This window comes from Eucalyptus grandis, chromosome 11, assembly GCF_016545825.1.
Source record: "Eucalyptus grandis isolate ANBG69807.140 chromosome 11, ASM1654582v1, whole genome shotgun sequence".
Taxonomy (NCBI): Eukaryota; Viridiplantae; Streptophyta; class Magnoliopsida; order Myrtales; family Myrtaceae; genus Eucalyptus; species Eucalyptus grandis.
In genome coordinates this window covers 13890716-13915531 of record NC_052622.1, presented here as the reverse complement: position 1 = coordinate 13915531, position 24816 = coordinate 13890716, and the positions used below count along the sequence as shown (strand labels likewise).

The 24816-nt window shown below is 42.6% G+C and overlaps 4 protein-coding genes and 1 long non-coding RNA gene across 7 annotated transcripts; 3 read left to right on the top strand and 2 right to left on the bottom strand.

Moving 5' to 3' along the window:
• Window positions 1–11: 11 nt before the first annotated feature.
• LOC120290043 lies at window positions 12–1039 on the top strand. The gene is made up of 3 exons (XM_039305742.1): window positions 12–280; window positions 364–687; window positions 785–1039. Exons 1-3 carry the CDS (start codon window positions 190–192, stop codon window positions 862–864), a joined length of 495 nt encoding a protein of 164 aa, XP_039161676.1. The 5' UTR covers window positions 12–189; the 3' UTR covers window positions 865–1039.
• A 412-nt stretch (window positions 1040–1451) lies between these two features.
• Window positions 1452–5061, top strand: LOC104427268 (seed biotin-containing protein SBP65). Its single transcript, XM_018865711.2, has 3 exons — window positions 1452–2433; window positions 2885–3786; window positions 4069–5061. Exons 1-3 carry the CDS (start codon window positions 1833–1835, stop codon window positions 4819–4821), a joined length of 2256 nt encoding a protein of 751 aa, XP_018721256.2. The 5' UTR covers window positions 1452–1832; the 3' UTR covers window positions 4822–5061.
• Window positions 5062–5127: 66 nt separating this feature from the next.
• On the bottom strand, window positions 5128–6034 carry LOC120289476. Its single transcript, XR_005547486.1, has 2 exons — window positions 5622–6034; window positions 5128–5495 (listed from the first exon to the last, which is right to left on the bottom strand). It is a non-coding gene; the product is annotated as an uncharacterized LOC120289476 (long non-coding RNA).
• A 635-nt stretch (window positions 6035–6669) lies between these two features.
• LOC104424983 (uncharacterized protein HI_0077) lies at window positions 6670–9709 on the bottom strand. Of its 3 annotated transcripts, none has more exons than XM_010037539.3 (8): window positions 9227–9709; window positions 8467–8708; window positions 8289–8385; window positions 7554–7737; window positions 7401–7482; window positions 7260–7311; window positions 7086–7172; window positions 6670–7013 (listed from the first exon to the last, which is right to left on the bottom strand). In XM_010037539.3, the coding sequence occupies exons 1-7, from the start codon at window positions 9656–9658 to the stop codon at window positions 7104–7106; spliced, it is 1158 nt and encodes a 385-aa protein (XP_010035841.2). In that variant the 5' UTR covers window positions 9659–9709; the 3' UTR covers window positions 6670–7013; window positions 7086–7103. The 3 variants fall into 3 exon arrangements, with proteins under 3 accessions (XP_010035841.2, XP_039160247.1, XP_010035840.2); XM_039304313.1 differs by having other exon boundaries at window positions 6670–6994; XM_010037538.3 differs by having other exon boundaries at window positions 6670–7172.
• A 739-nt stretch (window positions 9710–10448) lies between these two features.
• On the top strand, window positions 10449–12620 carry LOC104424982 (pentatricopeptide repeat-containing protein At5g44230). The gene has a single exon (XM_010037537.3). It carries the CDS (start codon window positions 10515–10517, stop codon window positions 12489–12491), a length of 1977 nt encoding a protein of 658 aa, XP_010035839.3. The 5' UTR covers window positions 10449–10514; the 3' UTR covers window positions 12492–12620.
• The last annotated feature ends 12196 nt before the right edge of the window (window positions 12621–24816 follow it).

Here is a 24816-nt window from a genome sequence, read left to right as displayed (position 1 = left end):
GTCAACGCTCACTTGTTTATTCCGCAGGCCTTGACGAGCACGGCTTGCTTCCTTCTACTGCCCCCTGAATCTCATCTGAAGCACACTGACAATGAAACAGTTGTCCAACCCAAGCCAGTTCTGAAGCTCATCTTTCGCTAAATCCAGCACCAACCCAATTTTCAATTTCCAGATCCGGGGCTGAAGAAGATGGCACCACCCACGAAACTATCTGGAATTTGCTCTCTGCTGATGGGTCTTCTCTTTGCCTACTCTGCATCTGTTCAACTAGATGATCCAGGTACTCTAACAGATGATTTTGACTAGTCCCGCGATCATATATACCTGTCGATGACTACATCCATTTTCTTGCAAATCTGTCAGATTGGTACTTCTGGTTGCCTCTGTATTCCTTTGCCTGCCTCGTGAACCTGGCGAGCCTGGTCTTCTTCGCGTCCAAACTGGTCCCAAGCATTGGGAAGCTGGCGCTTTTGCTCGGGCTGTTTCTGTTCATGAAGGTGGTGGTGGAGGACTATAGGCACGAAATCGCCGGTTTCTGGTCGCTGGACATGAGGGAGAGAGTTGTGAGAGAGAAATTCGGGAGCGGGCTGGTTGTGTTCTCCATGTTTCTGCATCTTCAATCCACATCCAATGAAAAGGGTCTCTTTACGAGGAAGGATGTAGGAGTTGCCAAACGTATTGAACTTGGTGAGACTCTTTTGCCCACCCTCTGTTGACTTCTTGGATTTCAATTGAAGCCAATGGATTGGCATTGACTTTTGGCAATGATCTTTCGAAATTTCAGGACAGATGATCTTGGTGGGCATTGGTTACGGGCTGTCCTTGGTCTTCTTTGCATTCCACAAGGACGAAATGAAGTTTTGACTGAATGAATCTCGAAGGGATCATGTAAAAACCCAGAGATGGTCATATTTGTGTCTTATCAGTGTGAGCGCGAGAGATCTTCAATTTTCACTGTTTGATATGTATCTACAACCTTCGGTTTGCAAGGGGAAGGATTTGTAATTCATCTTCTGACATGAATGCCAGCACGATCCATTCGAGCACCAGTACTCCGGCAGGTCAAACTTTGACCGAGAATAGTTGTAAATGCAGCAGAAACGGATGTACATCCACCAAAATTATCCACGGAATGAGTTTGTTCAGTTAGTTCTTTGTCAACTAGAGCAGTAAACGCAAACGCAAATCGTTGGTAGTCATGAACCTTTTGTTCTCGAGCAAATATAGAGTCACGTCGCATGATGTGCTAACATACCATCTTCAAGGTATTCTGTTCTAGGGTAAAAATCTAAGAGTGAATATAGAGTAGGAATATAATAGGATAGACAAAAAGAAAGAAAATATTTTGGTCTATTACTTGATCCCGGCCCGGCCCAGCCCGTCAAGCCCAAAGGGCAAGCTGCGGGCTTGGAACAATGTAATTTCCTTCCTTGGCTCGGCTCGTGCTCCGCTGGTCAACCTCGTCCAAGTTTTATCGCGAACAATAATAACCTCTCCTATGTTTTTTCTTTGCCTTCTGTTTCCATTCACACGTGGCAGACAGGAATTCCAGGTAAGCTCCCCCCCGCTTTAATGGGGCGCCAGCTCGGACGACACGTGTCGAGACCTGAGTCCGCTAGCTCGCCGTGTTATCTCCCGTTCTCAACACGTGGCGCCGAGCCAGTTGACACGTGTCTCCTGCCATGCACGCCCACGTCCATCGATCTCACCCCCTTCTTCTTCCGAGCGCTCTGCTTAATACCACCGTCGTTCTCGTTCCACGTCTCTCATCAGTTCTCAACTTTTGAAAGTTCAAACGCACACAAAACACGTACAGACTCGAGAGAGCAAACATGGCTTCGGAGCAAGTCTCGCGAAGAAGAGAGAACACCACGAACGAGCGAGAGATCCACGTGGAGACGGACAAGGTCCCCAAGATGACGATCCACTTCGAGTCCCTCGCCGAGAAGGCGCAAGCCTCGGACCCGGCTGGCGGGAAGGAGGCTCCGCATGGCGAGGCTCGTCTGGAGCGAGAGGGGAGAGAGACCGCAGGACAGACGGAGACGACGGCCCGACATGATCGAGAAGTGAGGGAGAAGGAGAAGGAGAAGGAGAGTAGCGACGGCAAGCAGTTGGAGTCCCTGGCGGAGAAAGTGAAGACCATCGATGTGGGAGGTCAGAAGGGGGGTTATGAGGGTGGTGAGAGAGGGGGTCGTGGGACGAGAGGAGAGTCGCTGGCGGAGAAGGTGGAGAAGATAGAGATTGGCGGAGCGCCCATGAAAGGAGTGAGTCGGGGTGAAGAGGGAGAGAAAAAGAGAGAAAGAGGAGGCCAGGAGGGGAGGGAGAGGAGCGAAGGCGGTCGTCAACATCATGGGGAAGGTGGAAGGAGGACGGAGAGGGAGACTTATCAGGTTGAAGAGAAGGGAGGCCGAATGAGAGGAGAAAGTGCCCCAGGTAACCCTCAACTGTTTTGGTTTTTTTCACATTGGATTTTGTCGAAGGATGTTCGACAAGAATGAAGATCTTGGAATGATGCAGCTATGATATACTCGTCTTTTGAATCACTTCATGACAAACTCGTATTAACACGCTCATCACATGCTTCTATAACAACCATGTAGAACAAGGTAGAATGAAAAAGGCTGCGCAAAGAGAAAGAGAGCAGCATTGAATAGACTTGAATCAAGAACGATTTTGTTTTAGTTTCAAAGTCCAGACGCGGTTGTTTAGAATGTAGATAGCATAAATTAGTAACAGTTATCCATTTGTCATAGAAGTTCAATCTTCGTAAGTTGGGCGGCTCAAATTTCGTTTGGTTTATATTTCATTTCTGTTTGGATCGGCCTTACGAGCAGACACTATGCGAATAGATGTCACTTTGACTCACTTGGTAATGCTTTTCCAGAAACGGAAAGGAAAGGTGGCGAGGAGATGCAGGGCCAAAAAAAGGGCCACGAAGAAGAAGCACAACCTACTCTAGAAGAAGTTTCGAGATTAAGAGCATTGGCCCAGCAGAATTCGATGGAAATACTGAGAGCTGCGGAGGAGCGCTACAACCAAGCGAAAGAATTGGCGAATCAAGGACTCGGTACAGCTTCAGAGAAGGCCGCTCAAACAAAGGACACGGTCCTTCAAGGTGCTCGTGCCACGACTGAGTACATGGCAGAGAAGGGTGCGAGGGTCAAAGACACAGCCGTTGAAAAGGGTCAGCAGGGTCTTGCGGCTGCGAAGGAAACCGTGCTCAGTGCCGGAAAAACTGCTAAGGACTACACCATTCCAAAGGCAGAGCAAGCTAAGGACTACACGATGCAAAAGGCTGCAGAAGCCAAGGACTACACACTTCCAAAGGCAGAGCAAGCTAAGGACTACGCAATGCAAAAGGCCACAGAAGCTAAGGATAAGACGGTGGAGATCTCTAAAGGAGTTGCCAATTACACGGGAGAGAGAGCGGTTGCAGCAAAGGAAGCGGCGGTGGAGACCAGCAAGGGCGCGGCAGAGTATGCAGGGAAAGCGGCTGTGGAAGTCAAGGATAAGACAATTGCGGCTGGGTGGGGAGCTGCTCATTACACTGCCGAGATAACGGTGGAGGGAACGAAGGCTGCTGCCAGGGTCGTTCAGGGAGTCGCTGAGAAGGCAGGAGAGGTTGCTCTTGGTGCGGGACATAAGGCTGCAGAGATTGCTGCCAAGCCCTTGGTTGCAGCAAAGGATGTGGCAGCTGCGACTGGTGAAAAGGCCAAGGAGTATACAGCCAGGAAGAAAGAAGAAGCTGAAAGACAGCTAGAAGCCAAGAAGTCAGCCGAAAACCAGGTGTTTAGTAAACTAATCATGCGAATTCTAGTTGTTGTGCGTTCTTGATGATGTTCAATTTAGTTTAACAAAGAACAGACTGAACACTGAGTGAGAACGGTAATTACGATGGGCTTTTGCGCATAACTAGCGGACTTTAATAACTAAGATCAAGAATATCAGGATCTTATCAGGTGTCTGGCGGTTCTGGTTATAGTGGAATGTCCTTGAGTCTTGGATTATTTTATGTATGAGATAATTGCTATGTTTCCTCATTCAATAGGAAATTGAAACGCTTTGCAGGAAACAGAAGGGGCTGAACGGCCCAAAGATGTAGTGTCGCAAGCCAAAGAAATGGTGGAAGGGGGGGCTAGAAGAGCGAAGGAGACTACCCAGGAAATCCTCAAGGGATCGACCGAGGAGGGAAAGATGGGGACCGGCGAGCAGGTCGCTCAGGGAAAAACAGAACACGGAAACACCGAGGAGCAGCAGCCCGGAGGGGGTGTACTTGAACAGCCCAAAGGTATAGTCACACAAGCCAAAGAAACGGTGGAAGCAGGGGCTAGAAAGGCGAAGGAGACTGCCCAGGGAATCCTTGAGGGATCGACCAAGGAGGGAAAGATGGGGACAGGCGAGCAGGTCGCTCAGGGCAAAACAGAACACAGAAAGACCGAGAAGCAGCAGCCCGGAGGTGGCGTACTGGCTGAACAGCCCAAAGGTGTGGTCGCACAAGCCAAGGAAATGGTGGAAGGAGGGGCTAGAAAGGCGAAGGAGACTACCCAGGAAATCCTGGGGGGATCAACCGAGGAGGGAAAGACGGAGACCGGTGAGCAGGTTGTTCAGGGCAAAACAGAACACATAAAGACCGAGGAGCAGCAGCCTGGAGGTGGTGTACTGGGAGCAATTGGCGAGACTATAGTGGAGATTGCGCAGACAACCAAAGAGTTTGTGGTCGGGCAGGACGAGCCAGGAGGCGAAGAGGCAAACCTCGCTTTCTCGGCCTCCTCAACGGACCGTAGCGAGCAAGGAGAGCATAAGCAAGACCGCTGTAAATAGAGGTTGGCCACAGAAGGTTCATAGCTCTGCTTTGATTTAGGATGGGAAGAGGAATGTAGAGTTGAGAGGTGTGCCAATGTGAAAACGTGAGAGGACGAACCTGCGAAGCAAATAAAACAGTTTTCTAGCTCTTGTCCTAGTGAAACTGGTGGATGTACAGATAGAGAATGTTTGTTGTATGGTGAACTTTCGTGTAATAAACGATTCTGGAATGGTTAAGATTTCCATTTCTGAGTGACCCATCTTGCTTTCTTCTTATGACCTTAAACATGTGGACATAAAAATGAAGATGCACGCCAGGAAAAGTGAATCAAGAAAAACGGCTAATCATACTCATGTCTGCAACTGCAAATGAAAGACGAATCGACTTCAATCAAATTTTTCTAGAAATTTCACAAGAGCGGATTTCCCTTTTTTTTTTCATTACATACAAACCCAGTAATCGGCCGCACATCACAGAGATACTGCCATGAAATCCACGTACGGGAAAGAGGAGAAATACCAGTCAGCTCTGAAAAGCAGAAACGGTCATCAAATGGTGATCGGTATGATCAACAGGGTATCTGAGAAGTGAACCACTCCATGACGTGAAGGGGGCTTTGATCAGCTCCAGCGCGAACTCCACTAGCAGGGTCACGCACAGGAAGCAGGGGCATATCAGAGTCAACAGCAATCTGCAGCGTCGCCCACCATTTTCTCATCTTATTCAATCCATGCAGGGTTCAAAACCCAGAGACTAAATCTCAAGACAACTGGTAGAGAGAGAGAGAGAGAGAGAGAGAGAGAGAGATGAAACGTACCCAACGATCCAGACGATGATGCCGACTATGGAGACTAGGAGAGAGAGAAGGGCGAAGGGAAGGCCAAGCAGGAACGCCAGCGGCCTGCAATCATCTCCGCAGCACATTCTCGCTGGCTCTCTCTGTCTCTCCCTCCCGACCTCTGTTCTACCGCCTCTGATGTTTCTTTCTCTGGAAAAAAAGTTGATGAGACAGAAATATACGCTTTTTAGTTTCTCTGTGCGTAAAGCTCGGTTTCAGGAACGACTTCCCATCACCCGTAGTGCTCGAAGGATACCCGCCGATGATGCTGTCCCGCGATTGCTTCGCATTTTCGTCACGCTATCGAGAACCCAGGAAAGTTCGTGATAAAGTTCGAGACTTTTGGTTGAGGAGTGAGCTGTTATCGCAGATGCTGCAATACGTGTAAGGCCTGTTGGGTCATCACGTGGAATTTAGCTTCGGCTGATGATTCTCCTTCCTATTCTCGACAGGGATGGGCGGCATTATTATATGTGCATTATTATATGTGCATTATTATATGGAAGCGCCGCGTCTCTCCTGTCTTAGGAACGCAGCACATTAGTCATCTTTGCTACGATTGATTTCTTCGAACGTAAGCTGAAGTTCTAATATGTTCAGGTCAATCACGCATCATCTTGGAATGCTCTCCTATGAAATATTGTCATTGCCTCCCTCCCTCCCTCTCTCTCGGGTTTTTTTTTTTTTTTGACTTTTCATTTTCTCTTTGCATAATAAGAGATTCTATCCGGTCTACACCATTTCTAGGGATATATTAGGCCTCTTTGAAGTTCTAAAATGTATATATCCCGTTAGAAATCAAGGGGAATACTCGCCTAGACCCAAAATATATAGTTGTAATCCACCCAACCTAATGGACACGGGTGGAAAATTCCCTCACCATCAAACATGGGATATGATAATTTTACCTGTCCAAAGTTCTGTATCTAGGCTCACCAGAGTCCAAGGTCTAATAAGTAATCAGTCATGAAGAGACTTAGCATAAGGACCAAAGAAGAAGGCGCACACAGCTTTAAGCTGACAGACATCACACGGCAAAGTTCCCTGTATCCTACCAATATTGATTCGTCCAAGATAAGCTAAAAAAGGGAAAAAAAAAAATCAAAAAGGTGCAACAGCGAAGTTCGGAAGTATTAACTTATGTAATATTTACATCTCAATAGGAGTGTGGAGAAAGGCACAGAACAACATGCCTATGATATCACACTGAAATCATGAGAAGCGATCAAAAGTTGAAATACCACATCCTCTCCTCAATGAATTCTTGAATTTCTTTTATGCTTGCCGAGGTAGTTGCTGATTTAAAGAAAGGTTTTCCTTGAAGTTCCTGATAGCAAGGAGTCATTTTTCACCTGGCATACCACACCGCCGCTGATGTATGTAGTCACTGTAAATATTCGTACCCAAGCAATTGCTGTGGTAATACGAGTGAACTTGTTTCACCTGATCTGAACAAAATCATCAGGCAGGTCTGCTTGAACTAGAGTTCTCACTCTCCATAGATATGATGTGAGCCAGCCTATCATATACCTGCCATGATTATTTCACCATCATAAGTGACAGGTATCTATGAAACTTGCAAACATTTGGTCCAATCATCTGAAAGACCTCTCATACCACAGAAAGCTGCTCCTTCCCATCTTGTTTATTTGTCGATGATGATGCATACCTTGTGAAATGGTTTAAGGAGAAAATCAAAACAAGGTAATAGGAAAAGCAGAAAATTTTGATTGCCGTACTCTGTTAATTTTCCCTCACCAGTCACGAGGAATACCAGCTTCGTCTCGAGCTGAATAATTGAAAGGGCCCTTCAACTCTACGCCATACTCTGTCAATATGTCTGCACGAGAAAGTTGAATCAGCAAAGGTTTATGGGTTCATAACAGAGGCCTGAGGGAGTAGGTCCTGAACCTTTGAAAGTGGAGCAAGGAGCATGGTTCATTTTCCGACAAATGGAGATAAACCAATCGACACCAATGGCTACATGAGCCATTTCCTCATCAGCAATCCTACCCACGATTTTAGATGTCATGTTGTCACCAAAGCCGACCAATTTTTGCACCAAACGTGGCCCAGCATCAAGCCCTCTGGCCTCCTGAATGAAAGGGAAAAAGAAATTCCGTACATTTGAGCAGGCATGGCAATTTGTAATCAGCAGCAATACTGTGGAACTACATAAGATATGGCAAGTTGGATGATCTTCATTTTCAAATGTTAACCATGTTAATGCTTCATACTGAGGTGAGCATAACAGCATCCAGGCGAAGCGCACTCTTCTTCTCAACCTCTGGAAGGAACTTTTTAAAGGACAAGATGAATGTCCAACTACCATATAGCAAATTTAAGCAATGTGAAGAAGATGGCACAATATAACAATGATGCCAAAGAATCGAGGAGCTAAATCAGGAAAAGTATACATAACCTCATTTCTCATAGCAGAAGAAAATTGTCGGAAACATCAGAGGGTCAAGAACAATAAATGAAGGCCTTGGGTGAGTAGGGAGAAGGAGTGCCTTCATGTCGTACTTAACATTACAAGTGAAAAGACAAATGGAAAAGCAAGAGTCTTTGGGCCCATCATTGGAAGAGAACGCTTTGTGAAGCTTGTCATAACAAACAATCAACAACTCAAATGTTAAGGGATACCTGAACCAGTGGGATTACTGCCAAACGAGCAGCAACATTATCAGAGGATTTCTCACACTCTCTCCAAAGAAAATTATGAGCAGGCATATCTCCATACCTAGGTAAACAAAGAGAATATGATGAAGGCACACTGGTCGCACAGGCTAGAATGAATTTGCTAACCCAAAAGTTCCCTGACCTGAATCCAAGCTCCAGCAGCCTCTGAGAGCACCAAGCAAAATGGCGACTCTCATCATCAGCGACGTGAGCAAAGTCCGCAAAAAATCCTTCCCCAAGAGTCTCCAAGAATGGTGAGAACCGAACCACAGTATCCCATGCCAAATCAATTGCATTCAGCTCCACATGAGCCAGATTATGCAGCATATAGGCATTAAGAGGTAACCCTGATACTTTAGGGGGCGGTATGTCCTTTGGGGAAACCTATAGTAAATAACAGATGAGAAGACGGTTGAGACTCTTAATCTTACGGACAGGCGAGCAATTTACCATGTAAACAGCATCTCAAGATCCAAATCTCGACTCTTTAAATTCTAAGCTGGAAAAAAGAGTGAGAGGTCAATCATCAGCGAGAGACCAAGATTCCAATCACACGGAAGGCAGAAATCATTCTAACAGCGCATTAACTAGGCAACATCGTATTGCAAGTAAAAGCAGATGATAGTCCCGGCATTGCTGCAGCATTCACAAAGAAAGCAGTTTCCCGGTTTTAACTTCAGGTCAAGCTTACTGAGACTAACGGTACTAGCAATTGCAATACTTTACCTCCCCAACGATGCTCTGGAAATAAGAAACAGTAACTGCCGGAACTATAGCACACCATTGATAAAGTGACAACACTAACCCCAAAACGCTCTGAAAAGAACCAACTCCCAGAATTCGAAACTCTCGAAAGCCGATGCCTTTTCGACAATTCTCCAAAAGACAAAACCAAGACTTACCAGTTCCGGCCTCGCAGGCCTGGCCGGTCTATCGGGGGGCCGAGAGACCCCGACGGGCAGATTCTCGCCGCGCCACCTGCAGTACGCGAGATGGGAGAGCTCGGACTTCGAAGCAGGGTCGCCGGTGGCAAGAACGAGGGCACCCATTTCGGCCAGGGAAGAAGCCGACCCGACTGCGCTCCGTCCCGGGTCGGGCGACGCAAGGGCCGGTCCCGGCGGAGGCTGCGGTCCGTTGGGTCCCCAGAACCGGTCGTGGTTCAGCGAGCTCTCCCGCCATGGCCGGAGGCCCGGCCACGGCGTGTACTCGATGCGAGACGGCGGCGAGGAGGAGGAGGAGGTCGAGGAGGAGAGAGGCTTGGGCCTGAGGGCCGATGAGGGAGACCATCGGAGAGAAGGAGGGCATGAGGCCGCGAGCTTGAGGTACTGCATCATCGTCTCCACGAGCCTCTCTCATTTCATCGCGTTCCCAAAATAATAAAAGAGAGGTCATGGCTTTTTTCTTTGTCAAAAAGAAAATGACTTTATAAAGCAAAGTTTTACCTTTTTAAACCTATGCTAAAAAAATTTTGACCCAAAAAAGGAATTAAAAAATTGGACTAATTCGATAAACTTTTAAACTTGATGGTATTAATCAATTTCGATGGTTTTAATTAAAATGTGATCTCTACGGGCATCAAATGTCTTTACATTCCTCACACAGTGTTGCATAACTAGAGAGACGACTATTTGATTATAAGATATAATGTGAAGCACTGGCTAACTCAATATAAATCTTAATAAATTTCACAATTTTAATCAAGCATCGAATTATCATACTACCTTATTTGGTAGTAACTATCTTCGAAGAAGTGACGGGGAGTCTACTTCCCCTTATGGCTCCCTCAGCTCTAAGGTGTAATTTTATCTTGGGGAAAACTTTTAAATTTTTAAGTCTCATAATTCAAGCAAACAAGTTTTAAGCCATACTTAGATTTAAAATTATGAAGTAGACTGAATTTAAAGAGAAGATAACTTTTTAAAGCAAAATTATATCTTTTTTAACCTATGCAAAATTGGTTGGAATTTAAAAAGAAGAAATTGAATTTGGTCACATCAATTCGATAAATTTTAAAACTCGGTGGTATTAATCGAAAATTTCGATTGCATTAATCGAAAATGTAATTTCGCGATTAATTTTAAGATATTCCATTTAATGTTTTTAGGTGCTGATGTTGGCAAACCTTTGAGAAGCTGCAAGCGTTCATCAGAGGCTCTGGCTCTGGCTCGAACGATCGCCGCCCATGGCGGGATGGTAGCCTTCTGCCGAAGCTTCAGCACCGCCCGCTCGTCCCTCCGATCCGTTCTTCCCGGACAGCTCTCTCTGCACGCGGCGGACGGCGACCTCCGTCGGCCGTATGGGTACTCCTTCCCCTTCTTCGAAGACAGGCAGCAGCTCGAGACCCGCCTCGTCTCGCTCCTCGACGGCTGCCGCGGCCTCCCCCAGCTCAAGCAAGTCCATGCGCACCTCTACCGCAAGGGCCTCGACCAATGCTGCTACGTCGTCACCAAGCTCGTCCGCACCCTCACCGAGCTCGGCGTCCCCGTGGGGTCGTACCCGCGCGCCGTCTTCCGGCAGGTCGAGCGCCCCAATCCGTTTCTGTACACCGCACTCATTCGTGGGTACGCGGCTCAGGGGCCGTTTGGGGAGTCCGTCGGGTTGTACGCGAGCATGAGGGAGGAGGGCGTCGGCCCCGTGTCCTTCACGTTCACGGCGCTGCTCAAGGCGTGCGGCGCGGCTATTGACTTGAATTTGGGGCGCCAGGTGCATGCCCAGACGATGCTGATTGGTGGGTTCGGCTCTGATTTGTATGTGGGGAACTCGTTGATCGGTATGTACGTGAGCTGCGGCGATTTGGGTAGCGGGCGTAAGGTGTTTGACGAAATGCTGCACAGGGATGTTATTTCCTGGACGACGTTGATAGTGGCGTACACGAAGACGGGCGATATGGCGTCTGCTGGCGATTTGTTTGATGGGTTACCGGTGAAGGACATGGTGGCTTGGACTGCTATGGTTACTGGGTTCGCGCAGAACGGCAAGCCGAGGGAGGCGCTGTGGTTTTTCGAGCGAATGCAGGATGCTAGAGTTGAGACCGATGAGGTTACATTGGCCAGTGTTATCTCGGCTTGTGCTCAACTAGGTGCCTCTAAATATGCTAAATGGGTTCGGGATGTTGCCACAAAATCTGGACTTGAGCCGACTGAGAATGTTGTTGTGGGATCGGCTATGGTTGATATGTACTCAAAATGTGGCAATATAGAGGATGCATACATGATCTTTAAAGGCATGAAGAAACGGAATGTGTATACCTATAGTTCAATGATTCTAGGCTTTGCGATTCATGGCCTTGCTCGAGCAGCGATGCAACTGTTTGGTGAGATGGTAGAAACAGCGACAAAACCTAATAAAGTTACTTTTATAGGTGTACTCGTAGCTTGCAGCCATGGTGGAATGGTTGATCAGGGCAAACAAATATTTTCATCCATGGAAGAACGCTATGGTGTTGTTCCAGATGGTGATCACTATGCTTGCATGGTTGATCTTCTTGGTCGTGCTGGACATTTAAATGAAGCATTTAAACTTACAGAGACGATGCCTCTAAAACCCCATGGAGGGGTGTGGGGAGCACTTTTGGGGGCATGTCGTATCCATAGGAACCCTGACATTGCTCAAATTGCTGCAAGCCATCTTTTTGAGCTCGAACCTCATGCAATTGGAAACTATATGGTTCTATGTAACATATTTGCATCGGTTGGTAGGTGGGATGATGTTTCAAATGTGAGGAAGCTGGTGAGAGGGAAGGGATTAAAGAAGAATCCTGGATGTAGCTGGTTTGAGTCAGAGAAAGGGGAGATACACGAGTTCTTTGCAGGTGAAACAAAGCATCCGAGGTCAAGCGAGATAAATAAAGTGTTAGAGGATCTTCTGGAGAGATTAAAGGGACATGGTTATCAACAGATCCTGAGTTCAGTGGCTTATGATGTAAGCGAGGATGACAAGAAGCGAATATTGATGGCTCATAGTGAAAAGCTGGCTCTGGCATTTGGGCTGCTGGATTCTAGCGAAAATTGCCCTATCAGGATCATGAAGAACCTCAGGATATGTGAAGACTGTCACTCTTTCATGTGTGCCGTATCTCACATTATTGGGAGGGAGATTATTGTGAGAGATAACGTGAGATTCCACCATTTTAACGGTGGGACTTGTTCTTGCGGTAATTTCTGGTGACCAGATCAAGCACATACATTGCTGGAATTCTTTGTCGTGACAGTTGTACGTTATAATTCTTATCTATAAATGGGCTCCTGGATTTGCTTCTTGTGATTTTACTAATACAATCACGCTATTGTTAGATTCTTTTCCTTAGAGGGCTCAAGAGAGATCGCTTTGATGAAGTGCTTTGTCGGGCCAGTTCAGTTCTCTTCTCCCACATACTTGTATTCCTTTTTTAATCATCTAAACTAAAGATGCAGTCTCTCGAACTTTTGAGGTGATGGCGCGAGTTCGTAAAGCATGAATGCTGAGAAAAGTCTTGATGCTATTCCCACATCTCAAAATTTGAGTTCGACAAGTTTGAGGTTCTTTTAGGCCTTCCCTTTTGCCTTTCCTTGCCTTTTTGGATAGCAGTAAGGTAATATACGCGATCTGGCGGTATTTTAGGTTAACTTCGTGGCACCTTCTCACCTACGGATCCAATCAACATTGCGCCCATCATGGTTAAACGAAGGAATTCGAAACAAGTTACTTTCTCTGGGATTAATCTCAAAAAATTTGTGCAGAACAGAAACCGAACCCGTGACGAGCTTGACACTGATTTAGGTTAACCTCAGTGGCGGCGAATACCCTGTTCAAAAGCCAAAAAGTCCGTGGCAATGGAGCAAAGCTGATTTGCAGAGTCCTTTTTGGTGGGTCTCTCTCACTCTCCCTCCACTATTTAGAAAGAGTCCAAATCTCTTCCATTGGCTAAGTGGAGGAACCTCATATCCTTGTATTGCATCAGAACACATCAGCACGAGCGTAAGATTCTTCTCGTCCACATTTGCAGGTGCCCTTTTCCGACCAAATCATAGGTTTTGGCGAGCGGCTGAAAGTGAAAGCCATCTTGTCCTGAGTGGCGACTAACTTATAGTATTCAGATCATGCACTAATCAGATATTGCCTTGAAAGGCTCTCGGTAGATTATTGGCGGAATCCAGCCTACCAAGGTCAAAAAGAATGAAAGGTTATAGCTCCACTCCACCTCAAATCCATGGTGAGCAAAATGGTGCAATGCCCTGAAATCACATCGAAAGTGATTACTGACACAACAATGTTTTTAGCAAGCTACATAGTTCATTCCAATTTGGAACCTATGCCCTACATAGGAAATAATTGAATACGGAGAAACACTTGTGTGGACCGGTTCTAGGGATGTCGTGAAATCCACGCAGGACTTGTATAGAACTTACTACTGGTCATGATCAAGATTGATTCAATTTACTGTACAATGAATATATAAGGAAGTATTTTACTTGAATTTGAAGCAACCATATACTCTGCTTAACGAATTGAAATGAAAATGCTAGTTTGGGCAAACATCATAATTTGTGAGTATTGCCAATAGTAAAGACCATGTCCATCATATCAGACCCACAACATTGGGACTTCTGATGCCTCACATGCTTGGTCAATGCCTACAAAGTTTAATTTGTCCAACGACCTATATCACTTTCATATTTGACTGATTAAAGTCTGCCATACTAATTGCGCAGATGAGTGTAGGTTGTGTTTAGCTACCTGTAGTTGACGGAGATATTGTGAACAAAACACCCCTTATACAACTAACTAATGAAGATAACTTTACACTTTTTAATACGTCGTCTCTTCTTGTATTATAGTATCATTAAATTAGAGAGTGAGCTATTTCGAATTTAGCATACCATGACTCATGGTATAGTATTGTATTGTATGTTACATTACATCGTGATTATATAGTGCTACATTGTGAGCATTGCATGTATAAGCCATTTTTTGTGAGAGAGAGAGAGAGAGAGAGAGAGAGAGAGAGAGAGAGAGAGGGGGGGTAGGTTTCGAATACTGAATATAAGTTGAAGACTAGTGAGGAAAACACCATCGTTCCCACATGTAATATTCTCATAACTTAGGAACTATAAGCGAGCCAAAAACATAGGACTCTTGCACCTTCTGGTGCTAGGGCAACGCATGTCACCTCTTTCATCACCATATTCATTATTATTCCCTCTCTCACATTACCGCGTAGAACTTTGGCTACGTTTATAGAATATAACCCTCTCTCGCACGGTTTGGTTTCTATGGCTGGGAACGGGGAAGGGCCGTGAATGTAATGCTGCGGGTCGGGTCCTCCGGGCGCTGTCCTCGTCGGGTCTGCATCCATGGTCGAAGCCCACTCAACAGAGCTCGGCTTGGCTCCATCGCCGTTGCCGAGTTGATGCAAAAGAAGACGGCCATCATTCCTCTTATCAACGAGAGCACGTCCCTCTGCATTCATGACAAGAAACACAAAAAGAACTGCGACAAGTAATACCCGCCTCGCATTCGAAAAACCTGCCATGTGCGAATGTGGAAAGATGCGAATGAGATGCGAACGTGGGTACAGTAGGAGCTTGAGCTACCATGCAAGTCCAAGGCAAAGGATTCTTCTTCTTTGTGTGCTTGACCTGAGCGTTGGATCGCTCTATTTATAGACGGACGATGAGAGAAAAAGGGTGGATGAGTTGAGACAACTGTGAGTCACACTGAGTCACACTAGCATTCGATTTTGTCCTCGATACCACATGGTCCTGGCATTAATTGTCCCCCTCTGAGATATGTAATTCTGCTTATTGTGGGTGTCCCATCGCCATAGGGCCGTACCAATTTAAAAACTTGGTCATTTTGGATCTTCACATATTGTTGCCGCTCCTTCCTTTTTCTTGGATGAGCCTCCACGTCCACCCAAAAGTCAAAGAATAAAAAGGGTACTTAAATCCAAAAAACACGGTCATCATTGCCTTAATGCCACTATTTTTTTTTGGACGGTGACTGTAAACAAATAGCCGATCTTTCATTTTCTTTCAATAAAGAATTTTGGATAGGCACAAAGATTGTTCAAGCCACGTCACTTCTCTATGAGATTTATACGATGATCATTATGTATAAGTTTTGTATTAGATCTTCTAACATGATATCAAAGTCAGATTCTCTATCTTAATTTATTTTGCATATGCAGCCGCTTTCTTATTCGCTTGTCTAATATCCAATCCAATGTTGAAGCCAGCTAGCCCCTTATATTGGTTGCCTCTCTATCCTTTCTCTAAATTGTTGGTAATCTTTCAAGCTTAGTAAGATAAGACACTGACCATATAGATAGGATAAGATGCCATTGTAAAATAGTTTTCAAAAAGTAACCTTTCTTGCCACTCAATTAACCTAACTAAACAAGCATAGGGTTGGGCTTGAGAGCAAGAAGCAAATGATTGAGAAGGCTTTTCCCAACCTAGGTAAGGTTTGAAATCCTTTCCCTATTTGTCAAGCTTAGATTAGAAGCCAACTGAAAAATGGATGCGCTCTACTAGTGTGGCTCGCTTTGCTTTTGTCGTGGAGCTCACTGCTTTTCATTTTGTTAGGAGTAGATGCTTGTGGAGGAAATCAATCCAGCCACAGGTTTTTCTACGGCTACCCTATTACTACTTCATCCCTATCAAAGACTCCACGGCAATATGTTTTGGGTTGGACTTTTTAACAAATATAGCATATTAATTAGGATATATAATTGCCTAGTATAGTCCCTGTGGTCCACTTTTGAGTCTTGGCCATATGATCCCCCACATACACATTCACAGGACCATTCTCCCACTTTCCGTCACCAGAGAGTCTCTCCATGCCCTAGGAGAGTCCAAAGTGGAGTTGCAATGGTCGGTATCGAGATCAAATCATCAGCATTTGGGAATATTTTTAGCTCAGTTATGCAGTACTCGTGGCAGTAGGGAGATCGGTGGTTAAGATCATAGATGGTACAAGCCTCTCGGTGCTCGTGTAGTGTCCTCGACAACACTCAAAAAAACTCTTTTCATCACTTGGAATCTCTTCATGTCTCTCCCTCTAACCCTTCCCTTTTCTAGCTTGGCCGCGCTCCAATGCCGTGACATGTCAAGTTTTTGTTAGATAAGCAATTTGAAGATGCATGCAATGATAGGTTATAAGGATGAAAATGGAGATGACAACCCCAAGTCCTTGACACGTTGCCCCATCCTCGTATCGTGTCTTTGTGGAGAAGATAAGATGGGGCAGCAGGAGATCTCATTCCCATTCGCACACCTTCCCTACGGTGACAATCCACGTGGAGTAGCGTCCATGGCTTGGGCGACCTCGAATGAGCACGGATTTCAAGCAAGTCCTTCTCGACAGGATCTCTTTTGGCCAATCTCTAATCAATCGCATGAAAGCAGATCAAGTAGAGTAGGGATGAGCACGGTTCAGTTTGGTCTAATTTGGATGGAAAAATTGAGCTAAACTACAATAATATGGTTCGGAAAATTTTAAAACCGAACTTAACTATATAAGGGTCTGAAATTAGATCAAATTGAATAGAGCTCATCAATTTTTATTTGACTTCTCTTATCTGATAAAGTTAAATTTCATTAAGTATTTAACTTTTAACAAGCTTGAATTGGTTAAAGGCTCAAGCTATCATCTAAAGATAGAATAGCATTATGATGTAATAATTACTGTTGCAACACCAATTTATGCATAGTTTGGAGGAAATTCCAAATAAGAGCATGAAGTGTCTTTATTTTCTCAAATAAATGCATGAAATGAATATTGTGTCAAATAATGACCTAAAATGACTAGGTCGGTTTCAAATAAGGGCTTGAAGTAGTTATATATGACTCTTCATGACTTCACGTGCGACACGTGTACTTTTTGATTTTTTTTTTAAATAGCAAGCGGAAGCACCACAAATACATTACCATACAACATATAAGAAGATTACCACACAAATTAAATATTATACATAATATTTCATTATGTTAACTTTATATTTATAACCCATAACAAACAACACACAAAATACCAAAGGACCTAAGAAGGGTTAGGATCGCCTAACTTCAACACTATCATCCTATATCCAAAAGCCTGTCTGTATAACACCAAAGCTAAAATCAAATGATCAATGACCTCTCATCAATGGCCCATAAAAAATGTAGTCAAGGGGACCATCAAATTTTCTTAGTGGTCCCAACCAGTCACCGTCAAAGATCGCGTACCAAGCTATATATCGATGAGGAACCAACTCAGCAAGTCCCGTGTCGACTCAAGCTTTAACATACACAAGAACCATATAAGATAATATCACTTCTTTATAATTATACTCGATATGAGCTGAAGCTCTAAAAAGTAGCGGTGGTGGAAGAACCATCCTAAAATTCTAAAAATTAAAGAAATGCCCTCTAAATGAAATTCATAAGTTTAAGATAGGAGATCCACCAATCACTCAACCTGGCATCACAACAATCATGAATTCAAGACAATACAAAACAACCATGCATAAGGAATGCAAGGATAAAAGTATTATCTTTCCCATCATAATATGTCAATAAGACAACCATAAATTGCATAAGATTGATCGCTCATGTATAAGTAAATTTCATATTATATATTACAAGTACCACAATATCTTATCAATTTACACATATGAATTGATGTTCATCACTGGCCAGGACTATCTCGATTCACGAGATATATTGACTAATAAGGCATCGTCAACACTAACTCATGCGGGACAGAATTATACATACTCATTTGCCACGCCTCAGCCTATCAATCACGAGTCTCCTCTACATTAATGAGGATTAATACACCATGACAATGGCCATTTAGTAACATCACACCATGGGTTCACAAGCCATATCATATCATGACTCCCCGAGTCATGTCATCATAAAATTTCATGTCATATTAACCTTGTATAACATTTGCTAACTCTAGAGTCTCATACATACTGATATAAGGGAATTCGCTCGATGGCGATGAGCGAACAAACCGTGGCAAAGGTCTTAATCATGAAGTATCAAAGATATACATAATTAATCACAACAAAATAAGCGTTAGATACTTTCGATGTTCATAATTGTAGGTGACAACACATTACTCTCTTGGCATTCTCATACAATCATGAGAATCAATCAATTACGTACACTTTAACAAATAAATGTTCTTTTCTTTTCACCAAGCCATGATCATTCGGTATAGAACTTTTACTGGTTTATCAATTCTTGATATCTATTTAACAATAAACACTACTACTCCAATAATTAAAGTAACTCATAGATTTACATTTTATAATAAAACCACCGTTGATTAAGCTCACTTTTTCCACCAAAACTAAGGAGTATTTTCTATAATTCCAAATTCTTCAAAACTAGACTATTGCCCTAGTAAAAATTCTCAATTTATAAATTTAGCCCTAACTTCCAATTTTCAATCGACCAAGTAATATTAATCAAATTAAAAACTAAAAGCTATCCTTTTTGTTATCTAAGACATACTAACATTTTATTTACACAATAGACACCCCACATATTTAAAACTATTAAAACAACTCATTTTTGGTTAATTAGTTCAACTAGTTCCAATTTTTACATAATTTTCACATCATCTATTAACTCTAAAAATTAATTTATAACTTATCATAATAAGATTCCACAAGCTGTGAACAGTCCTCAGAAGTTTCAGTTTTTGCATATTCATCCGTTAACTTGGTGAAATTATGAATTTGCCCCTAAGACCCCTAAACTCATTTTTAAACCGATTGGATTCCCCTTAATTAATCTTACTTAAAATCCACTTATCAAAACTAAAAAACATAAGATAAACCTGTTAACAACCTTATCTCCTTTTTCAAAATTTCAAAATTACCCCATATTTTGTCAAAAATTTATCAAAACACCCCTTATTATGCCTAGTTTTACTATCTTCAAATTTTTCCCATTCAAGTTGCTACAAAACCTTTTAGAAATCTCTCAAAGACACTCTAGACATATGAATAGATTTTTACTACAAGCACAACAATCACTATAACTTAACATACAACTATTGCAACTTACTCACGCATAGAATAAAATCTATAGTAAATAAGCAAACAAACAATCAATCAAGCTCAATAGTACTAAGTAGATCATTCTAGCTTAGTCCTTATGTTTTTCACTTACCTTGAGTGAAACCTTCAACAAACAAAGCATTTACTCACCTTGAAATCAAAATAATTATTAAAATTAACAAGTGTCATTCTTTAGAAAACAACAAAGCTTATTTGATAAAAATAAAAGGAAAATCTTTGAATTTACCTTGTGAGACACTAAAATGAAAAAAAAAAAAAGGAAAAAAAGAAGAAAAGAAGAAGAAGGGGTTTGGACCTTGTCTTGAAAGAGAGTGAAATAAAACTTGAACTTGAAGAAGTGAGGGAGATGGAGATGCAAGTGAAAGAGGTAGGGAAAGAAGGCATTATCTCTTGTCTTCCACACTTATTCTCTATATTTAATAATGGCTGGAAGTATTGTTTATTAGCCTTGGTTAAAAGTAATAATGCCAATTAACTAGAGTTAAATGTAGACAAAAAATTTCTAGGGTTAAGATAATGTCATGCATAAGGTCATATAGATAAGTTCAAAGGATTTAATTTAGACATGTGGATTAAAAATGTGGTGGAGATGAAGACATTTGTCTAAGTTCTCGTAGTGACAAATGGCATGGTTTAATAAAAGATTGAGATATTATGTTAATTTGGACAAATACTTTACATTGCAGTAAATAATCAAGGAAATCAATATTCATTTGAAGCGTTAGTAAATCGGAAAATTATTCCGAACTCGCTACAATTATTAACAAAGGATATAGAACAAAGAGGAAACCTTAACTTAGTAAAATTTAATGTTTGAAAATTATTCGATACGTATTTAGGAGCGTATTGATTCTTGCTGATAGTTACTATACTAATTATATATCCTAAATATCATGAACTATAAAGAAATTTCATGCAGTTTAAAATAAGAGGATGACCTTGCTGGCCAGCTAAATATTCTAGTTGGTTAAAGGCATTTTCATTTAAAGACAAATTTAATTTTAGTTTTTTTTTTTTTTTTTTTTTTTAAATTCGACAAGAGACGACAAAGGTTTGATTGTCGATTTGTTGGGTGAGGGCCACCATCCTCGCCAAATCTAGGCAAAGGTCACCTCAACCCATGCCCTCATCAGCTTTGAGCGACCCTCACTTATGGCTTTTGAGGGTAGCCTTGCCAACCGCCGACAAAGTGGCCCTTGCATATATCTGGGCGAGAGGGCCTCAACTATGTTTCGTGAAAGCGACTCTCGTCCAACCCTCTTGGGGCATTACAATGGCAGCCCATTGTGTGAGACCAACCACCAACGAAGAAGAAACGGAAAACCGAAAAAAGGAAAATAGAAAGAAACAAAAAATGAAAAAAAAAGCAAGAAGAAGAAAAGATTCAAAAAAAGGTGAAGGATGAAAAGGTTCTTGACTAATTGGAAAGTTAAGTCCTTTTTCAAACTAATATAGCTACTTATAAAATTCATTTGAAGTCTTTATTTTAGACTCTTATTTGAAATAAGATACACTTTATATTTTTATTTGAACAAATGAAGACATTTCAAACCCTTTCTTGGAATTTTCCCCGTAATCTTGCATTACGGCATAACTCATAAAAAGAGTTTGATTCAGAGCAATTTGGAAAAATAAAATAAAATCAAACCAAATAGCCAAATTTTAGTCGGCTTTGATTTACAAACTGAAATTATTGAAATTACGTCTTGAGGACTAAGCTGACGATCAGTTGATTTGTAGTTTGAATCAAATTATGCTCGTTCCTCATTAATTAGAAAAAAGTTTGACTAGAGGATAAAGGAAAAAAAAAAAAAAAACCAAAACCCTAGAAAAATCTCAGCTTGAATTGAGCTCGACAAGCTCGCCTGGGGCTAAGGTCCGGACTTTGCAACGCTGGAAACTTGAAACGTTGAGTTCAAGAGTCCCCTCTGCGCTCTGACCCAACCGCGTTCCCATTTTTCGCATGCAGAAACTAAGGCATTCCCTTCCTTACTTCACTCTCACCTCTCTCTCTCTCTCTCTCTCTCTCTCTCTCTCTCTCATGATTTGTAATTGGTCGACTGAGGCTGTCACTATCGGTTTGCGCGTCCTGCAAATTGGAGCTTCAATTTCGAAAAATTTGATCTGGAAATGGAGTTTTAGGGCTGAAAGTTGGAATTTTTGCGCCAAGGAGTGAAATCCACAGGGCTAAATCTTTTTCCCGTAGTCTTTTCGCTAGAGGGTCGATAATGCGGGAGAGACCCTGTTGCTTCAAATGGTTTCATAATTTTTTTATTATCTGGAAAGTATTAATTTTCTCATCGGCATGGGTTGTCGGAGTTGTGGGGAGTTTCATAAACGGGTACATGGCTCACATGGAGAAAGATTGTAAATTTTGGCATGGCAATGAAGGGGAATGGTTACTGGGGTTCTTGCTTGTTGAATCTTGATGCATTGTGCTCTTTGTATGCTGGGAAATCTTAGTGCTTTTTTAGAGTTCGGTCCCCCTTCGTATGGTTGAAATGTCAACTCAGATTACATTGGTGTTTGGCTGTTATCGACTGTATCGGGGCTGAGTTGATCGCCCGAATTTTCAATCGGTTGTTACTTGAAATCTCACTGCACCACTTGATTTTGTCATGCTTCAAATTCTTCAGCTAAAGCTAATGTTGATTCATTAGGTATTCAATGTGTTCGATCTTTATTTTCTGAACTTTGGAACTTAAAATGTAGACTTAACTGTTCCTTTGCTTGCTATTTTACTTTCATAAAATATTATTGAAACATGGTTTTACGGTACTTCCCTATCCCATTTTCTTTTTCAATCTAAGAAAGGAAAATTATAGAGCAGTGAAGTTATATGGGATGAAATTACCAGCTCAATGACTTACTGAGTCCCATCTTCTCTGAATTGACGTGTTTAGCTACCCATAGTTGACGGAGATTTTGTGAATGAAACACCCCTTACACAACTGACTAATGAGGATAACTTTACACTTTTTCATATGCCGTCTCTTCTTGTATTATAGTATCATTAAATTAGAGAGTGATTTTTTTTCAAATTTAGCATACCATGACTCATGGTATAGTATTGTATTGTATGTTACATTACGTTGCGATTATATAGTGCTACATTGGGAGCATTGCATGTATAAGCCATTTTTTTTTTAGAGAGAGAGAGAGAGAGAGAGAGAGAGAGAGAGGTTGGGGTAGGTTTCGAATACTGAATATAAGTTGAAGACTAGTGAGGAAAACATCATCGTTCCCACATGTAATATTCTCATAAACATCATCGTTCCCACGTGTAATATTCTCATAACTTAGGAACTATAAGCGAGCGAAAAACATAGGACTCTTGCACCTTCTGGTGCAAGGGCAACGCATGTCACCTTTTTTTTTTTTTTTTTTTTTTTTAACCAGCATGTCACCTCTTTCATCACCATATTCATTATTATTCCCTCTCTCACATTATTCTTGTTCATGAACACCTTGTACCACGTAGAACTTTGGCCAGGCTTATAGAAATAACCCTCTCGCACGGTTTGGTTTCTATGGCTAGCGAAGGGCGGAAGGGCTGTCACGGTTATGCTGCTTGTCGGGTCCTCCTGGCGCTGCCTTCGTCGGGTCTGCATCCATGGTCGAAGCCCACTCAACATAGCTCGGCTTGGCTCCGTCGCGGTTGCCGAGTTGACGCAAAAGAAGACGGCCAGCATTCCTCTTATCCACGAGAGCACGTCCCTGTGCATTCACGACGAGAAACGCAAAAAGAACTGCGACGAGTAAAACCTGCCTCGCATTCGAAAAACCAGCCATGTGCGAATGTGGAAAGATGCGAATGAGCAGAAAGATGCGAACGTGGGTACAGTAGGAGCTTGAGCTACTATGCAAGTCCAAGGCAAAGGATTCTTCTTCTTTGTGTGCTTGACCTGAGCATTGGATCGCTCTATTTATAGACAGACCATGAGAGAAAAGGGTGGATGAGTAGAGACAACCTTGAGTCACGGTGACTCACACTAGCATTTCGATTTTGTCTTCGATGCCACATGGTCCTGGCATTAATTGTCCCCTCTGAGATTTGTAATTCTGCTTATTGTGGGTGCCCCATCGCCATTGGGCCGTATCAATTTAAAAACTTGGTCATTTGAATCTTCACATATTGTCGCCGCTCCTTCCTTTTCTTGGATGAGCCTCCACGCCCACCCAAAAGTCAAAGAATAAAAAAGGGTACTTAAATCCAAAAAACCCGGTCATCATAGCCTTAATGCCACTGTTTTTTTGGACGGTGACTGCAAACAAATAGCCGATCTTTCATTTTCTTTCAATAAAGAATTTCGGATAGGCACAAAGATTGTTCAAGCCGCGTCCCTTCTCTACGAGATTTATATGATGATCATTATGTGTAAGTTTTGTATTAGATCTTCTAACATGGTATCAAAGTCAGATTCTCTATCTTAATTTATTTTGCATGTACAACCCCGTTCTTATTCGCTTGTCTAATGTCCAATCCAATGTTGAAGCCAGCTACCCCTTGTATTGGTTGCCTCTCTATCCTTTCTCTAAAGTGTTTGTAATCTTTCAAGCCCAGGACTGTATAGATAGGATAAGACACCATTATAAAATAATTTTCAAAAAGTAACCTTTCACACCACTCAATTAACCTAACTAAACAAGCATAGGGTTGTGCTTGAAAACAAGAAGCAAATGATTGACAAGGCTTTTCCCAACCTAAGTTAGGTTTGAAATCCTTTCCTATTTGTCAAGCTTAGATTAGAAGCCAACTGAAAATGGATGCGCTCTACTAGCACGGCTCGCTTTGCTTTTATCATGGAGCTCACTGCTTTTCAATTTTTTAGGAGTAGATGCTTGTGGAGGAAATCAATCCAGCCACAGATTTTTCTACGGCTACCTTATTACGACTTCATCCTTATCAAAGACCCCACGGTGATATGTTTTGGGTTGGACTTTTTAACAAATATAACATATTAATTTAGGATATATAATTGTCTAGTATAGTCCCTGTGGTCCACTTTTGGGTCTTGGCCATATGATCCGCCACATACCCATTCACGGGACCATTCTCCCACTTTCTCTCCCCGAGGAGTCTCTCCATGCCCTAGGAGAGTCCAAAGTGGAGTTGCATTTGGGAATAAGTTTAGGTTAATCATGCAGTACTCGTGGCAGTAGGGGAGATCGGTAGTTAAGATCATATAGGGTACAGGCCTCTTGGTGCTCGTGTAGTGTCCTCGACAACACTCAAAAAACTGTTTTCATCACTAGGAATCTCTTCATGTCTCTCCCTCTAACCCTTCCCTTTTCTAGCTTGGCCGTGCTCCAACGCCGTGACATGTCAAGTTTTTTGCCGGATGAGCAATTTGAGGGATAAATACACTATCGGTCTATAAGTTGTGTATGATGCTCACTTTAGTATCAAAAGTTTCTGTTGGATCACTTAAG